This window comes from Pan paniscus, chromosome 5 (assembly GCF_029289425.2).
Source record: "Pan paniscus chromosome 5, NHGRI_mPanPan1-v2.0_pri, whole genome shotgun sequence".
Lineage (NCBI taxonomy): Eukaryota > Metazoa > Chordata > Mammalia > Primates > Hominidae > Pan > Pan paniscus.
In genome coordinates, this window is record NC_073254.2 from 162412413 (window position 1) to 162418412 (window position 6000).

The 6000-nt window shown below is 35.1% G+C and overlaps 1 protein-coding gene across 8 annotated transcripts in view; it reads left to right on the plus strand.

Annotated features, from left to right (window-relative positions):
- The window catches only part of ADGRG6 (adhesion G protein-coupled receptor G6), a 141829-nt gene extending 136751 nt beyond the window's left edge, over window positions 1-5078 (plus strand). For 4 of the 8 annotated variants that reach the window (XM_057302600.2, XM_034962967.3, XM_034962969.3 and 1 more), the window contains one exon: window positions 2155-5069. In XM_057302600.2, the coding sequence (XP_057158583.1) occupies window positions 2155-2333 (179 nt within the window). In that variant the 3' untranslated portion in view covers window positions 2334-5069. Of the gene's footprint in view, window positions 1-2154 lie in introns of all 8 variants that reach the window. The other 4 variants (XM_057302601.2, XM_003827717.7, XM_003827715.7 and 1 more) reach the window with 2 other exon arrangements.
- The last annotated feature ends 922 nt before the right edge of the window (window positions 5079-6000 follow it).

Genomic DNA, 6000 nt, shown 5'->3' on the forward strand with positions numbered 1-6000 from the left:
ATGTACCATGGTCTGGAGTGAGTGGAGCACATATTATGTAAAATAATGACAGAAAGCAGTACTTGAGAAAAGATTTGTTGTAGAAGGACATGAAATGCTTTATTTTTCCACTGCTCATATGGATTTCTGGGTATGTCATGGTACATTCATAGAAGTCATGTAAGTGAAATTGTGAATTCCAAGCCTGCTTTGTGAGAATTGTTATCTGCTTGAAATTTCAGCATAGGTCAAATAATAGTTCATATCCCTAGCCCCTGGTTTTCAGACTTGCAACTATAATCAAAGTCTTTATTACCCATAATGTAATATCTAACCAGAAGACTGGGAATAGCATATATAAAAATATAGCCCTCATTCAGAATTTTGCTTTGTTAAACTGCAAAGACCCACTAAATTGGATCACATTGTTGAAATGAAGCTTTTCAAAATCTCTAAAAGTACATGCCACTGGAAGTTACAAAGGAAGCAGAGTGACTATATCCTTGATATCTCTCTGAGGATATGTGGTTTTCTAAAAACACCAAGCACTAATTATTCATTATTAATATATAAGTCAATAGAAAAATCCCCACCAGAAAACCAATGGCTAGTGAATATATGAACTGAAAGGAAGCTCAGAATCAATCAGCTTGCTGAGAGCCTAATGGGGAGGGGCCTTTTGTCATGACTCCTTGAGCCTTTTCCTTGCCGACATTGGAAAATGCTTCAGTTGTTCCACCATGCTTCAGTTTGCTCGTTCTCTCCATGAACCATCTATTCTTCTCTCTAGCATCCTTTAGTGTGGGTTGAGTATCCCATTTCCCTTTTTAGCCCTCATTGTATTTAGTGTCGCCTTCAACACAAGATAATAGTTGAGCAATTTGAATAGTTTCCAAAGACAACAGATATCATGATGATGATGGCTTTTACCAATTATTGATGGATTTTAAATGTTTTGTCACATACTGAGTCCAGCATACTCAAAATGTAAAAACCATTGGAGTGAAGATTCCAATTTTAGAGCCATGATTTCTAAAAATTTTTCAGGATAGAGTTTTTGCCTCTTCCACAATGTATGGAGAAGGTACATAGGAAACTGAATACTTTATAAAAGTTCATATCTTCTTTATCAGTGTAAAATTTCTATAATTTGGTTAATTTGAGGGTAGAATTTTTTCCTAAAGTGTATTTGGAGAGGGAAGTGCTTAAAAGATATTTGTAGGATACATGAAGACAACCATACGTCTTTATAGATAATAGAGCATAAGTGGGTTTCAGAGCACTATCTGAGCCAATTTTAGAAAGCTTTTGTGTATAGGGAAATAACATTTAAATATATGATACTGAAAATTTTAGAAAAAATTATTTAGCAGTCCTTTATTACTATCAGTTGCTATAATATTAGTGCTGTTAGCAATAACATCATTCAGAAACTACAAGATAATTAATATAAATAAATCATTTTCTATTAAAATATTTCTGGTAATAACTTTGATTGCTATAATTAAAAAAATAATTCACAAGAAGTACCCTTTTTGCTATATTCCAATTGTTTATCCAACTAAAAACCTTGGGAAAATACGTTCAAAGTAGCATTTCATATTTATTTTCATTTGCTTTTATTCTCCAAAATCCTTTAAATTTAATTTTATAAAATTTTTATTATGAAAAGTGTCAAACCTATATAAAAAATAGAGAGGATACTATTATAAAGCCCCTTGTAACCATCAATTTATAGCCAGTTATACACCCCTACCCATTTTTCCCTTCCTATATTATTTGAAAACATATCTTAGATATAATTTCTTCCACAAAAATTTCAGCACATTCTAATTCCTTATAATTTTGTACATCTTTCAAGCCATAGTGCATGTTTTTTTGAAGTGGTTTTCCAATTATTTTTTCATTGGCTCTGCTACATTCAAGAATATTTCTTATGGTAAGCCACAGTACAAATTACTAGAAGGGAAGTTGACACTCAGTGACTATCAGGAGTATACTTAGAAGAAGAAAAACATGGAAGTTTAGTGTTGCCTATTACCTAATATAAGAAAGAATCGGAGCTTTATTTTCTTTTGTTCTTCTTTAATGTGCAAAATGGAGTATACAATATGGTGGCCTGTAGGCATGCCACCAGCTCATCTTGAACCTAATTTCTTGTATCATTTCTTGCAGACAATGCTTCCATGGACAAGTCCTTGTCAAAACTGGCCCATGCTGATGGAGATCAAACATCAATCATCCCTGTCCATCAGGTCATTGATAAGGTCAAGGGTTATTGCAATGCTCATTCAGACAACTTCTATAAAAATATTATCATGTCAGACACCTTCAGCCACAGCACAAAGTTTTAATGTCTTTAAGAAAAAGAAATCAATCTGCAGAAATGTGAAGATTTGCAAGCAGTGTAAACTGCAACTAGTGATGTAAATGTGCTATTACCTAGGTAACTGCATATATATAAGGAATGTATTTTGTTAAGAAGGCTTTTGTGAAATTCAGAATTTTTCTTTTTAATATATTTCTTCCATGGAAGAGTTGTCATCACTAAAACTTCAGTACTGAGAGTAACATGACTCAGTAGCCACAGAAGCTATGATTTGTAAAATATATAATTGAATCAGAGTAATCATAATGCAGGGGAGACATTCAAATTAGAGACAAGGGAGAAGCAATGCTGAGGAAGACCCTAGATAGAGCTCATTTTACTCCACCTAATCGTTATATCTGGATATACCCATTTTCTGCATCTTCTTTCTCAACAATAAAAAATGTAACTATTTTGAATGCCCACAAATCCCATTCCAGTGTTACTTTCTGTGAATGCAGTACCATGTTCTCATTTTCAATGACATTTCAACCACAGGCAGAAAAGACTGTTTACTCCTTGACCCAAAGATTAAAAAGGATTTTTTATTATTTTAAATATTACACCTTCAGAACCATAACATGCTTAAGAAAATTTTCCCAAAATGTTGACCTAGTTAAATGAGGCTATATAAATTTCTAATATTTTACTTATTCTATTCAAGGCATAGGGCCAAAGCATTAAGTATAATTTAATCCCATACATTCGAGTTAAGTTTAGTGTTGATGTTCCATCATTCTGGACCTCCCAGGAGTTGTTTAAGAATGAATCTCTTACACCTCTACTTTTGCCCCTCTACTGTATATTAAGCCCATAGGCTTGTGGGAGGAAGGAGAATTTCCATTAGGCAAGCTGTATGCAGGGGAATTTTCCTTTTAGGAGACACACAATTAAGACTCTCTGGTTCTGTCCTTGCTTTGGAGACTTTAAGACATTTCCTAAAGCACAAATAAAAGCCTCGTATTTCCCCATTGAGAGTTTTGTTCCAAGGAATATGAAGTGAGACATATGGGTGAGTCATAATAATCAAAATAATTTATGAAGAGCTGGGTCTGCAATAGCTAGTCTAAAAACTACTTGTGTGTCAGTCCTCTGGTTATAGTATATAAGAGCCCGAGGAGGTCTGGCAAGATAGATGGTGTATTATTTATGGATCAGGCTGCTGCATACAAACCTTGCATGCTATTATGCAGCTTACCTAACTCTCAGACTATTCTGAGTAATGCTTGCTTGCTAATGAATGTATAGGAGACTACATTGTAATTGTTCTTAGATGATGGAGTCCATGCAGTTTCTTAGAAATCGGTCTCAGTGCATGCTGTGCTTTTTCACATTTGCTCTGGGTTATCTGGGAAGTATCAGGTTCTGGGAGGCAACAGCATTAAGTGATAAGAAAAGGAGACATTCTGGCAAAGCCAATCTGCTTAAAGGCAAAGTCCAGAACCTGGAACCTAGAGGCCTTTCTCTCTGCACGAAAAACAGGTAGTTTGCAGTCTGAGATATGGGAGAGCTTTTAGGCTACACAGCAACCCAAGGGACCTCTCACCTTTTGCTGAGCTTCAATCAGGAAGCTATTTGCCTGGCTCCAGCAGATGATGAGATAATGAGGTAGTGGGTTTTTTATTACTGTTCCATTTTGCAACATCCTGCAACACCATCCTGGGAGACAAGAGCATTACCCAGCTTGGCTTTCACGGGGGAGGGTTGTATTCAGTAAAAAAGAATAGTAAATATAAGGTCACTGAGATTCTAAGTAAGATAGTAAATCTAAGGTCACTGAGCCAAATCCTTTTCAATAGGCATATATTAACAGGCTGCTTATTTTGGCAGAGGTTACATATGGATGAAAATGAATCTTAGTCACTGAATATTCATATACATTTCCCCCAAAACCTTAGACATTCATAGTAGATTTTAATTAGTTAGCTTTCTAACTAGTCAGATTTCTGCCCAAAGTGCTTAGTCAATAGTAATTAAGATATAGCTTCAAAAATGGCTTTGCTTTTGATTTCTACTCATATTCGTATGGCTCCAGAAAAATATTTTTTTCATATTTGACAATGTCAGCTCCACTTTAGAAATGTTCAATAACCAGATGAGAAAAAAATTAAGAAATTGCTCAAGGGAAACATTTGTAAATGGATTTGAAAGATTGAGCCAAATTCTGTTGTCAGTTCTAAGCATGCAGTTCTCACCTCCATTTAGTCCCCCATCAGAACAGAGGTCAGGAATTTAGCTGGGGAGCCTAAATTTAGTTCAGCTTACCTTTGAGAATAGCATCAATTCAGACTCTCTTTTCATTATGTTTCCTTTTCTTTTTCCCTCTTTTTAAACTACATTGTGTTAGAGTCATAGTCTAGGATCCTGAGATATTTTCCATTCTTGTCACCATTCACTTGCATTGTAAAGATTTTGTCTGTTGTTGGCATAGATTCTTTTGTACATATTTATTTATTTGTGTTTATATATGTCAATTGGTTTCCTGTCTTAGCTTGATATTGCCTAGCTTTGTTGTTTTAATTAACTTTCTATTAGAGAGACTGTATATATTTTTTCTAAATACTTTGTGAAATCATTTTTGGTAGCAATATCTTTGAATATGATGAATAAAAGTGACTGTGAGTGCAAATAGAATTAGCAGTAAGAAGCTACTCTAGCTAATTTGCCATTTTACTTAAATGGAAAATGTTTTTCAAATAAATACTTATGTTGTTCATGTTCCAAGTTATTCAATTCCTTTATGAGTGAATGTTTTTACTTTTGACTCCTAAATAAGAAAAGATTATTTGACAGCTGGAAAATAACCTGCCACCAATTAAGCTAGTGACATAGGGCTACTTTGCCAAAACACTCAGAATGAGTATGTTACACAGATCCAGTTCACTAAGGATTAATGCATTTTGAAGTTCTTAGAATTTGTTGGGATGACTGATGCAAAGCCAAGTTCTACAGCAGATTAAAAGTAATACAGGTTTCTTTTGGGGAATGTCTTCAGTATCCTCAAAAGGGAACTGATTCAGTAACCTGTAGAAGATAGGACCTAGGATATTTTTCTCACATTTATAGTTGCTATTTTCATTGTGAGAGGCTTAGCAAATGATACATTTTAGCGAACTTCACTTACTTGATGAGAACAGAACCTCCCCACTTCCTTTTACTGTAGATATTTAGGATAACTTTTTTTCTGCAGTGAGCCAAAGCCCAATTTTGCTTACTGCCCTACTCAGCAAAGTGTATGCCCAGTGCAAAGTTGTGAGGTGTTTTGACGGTCACTGCTAAACCAGGTCTTCCAAGCCAATGTTCACAACTCCTGGCCAAGCCATGTTAAGAAAATAGACAAGCAGCTGCTTAAGGCTCATCTACAGTCATTTACATGCAGGTTACTTCGGAAAGCTGGAGGGGTAGAATTGGGGAACAAATGAAAAACATGTATTTGATTTGCAGGCTGACCTGTGTTGGTAATATTTTTGAAATCTGGAGGAATTGGTCTTTATAAATTCAGTGTTTTGGAAGCACTTCTCTGTTTCTAGTTGAATAACATTCCATTTCTCTCATATAAAAACATTAAATAGCTCTCTCCCTCCTCCCCACCAAAATCCTTCTCCCCTTTCTTCTGTTCTGTCTCCCTGTTTCCTTCCCTCCTTCCATCTTTA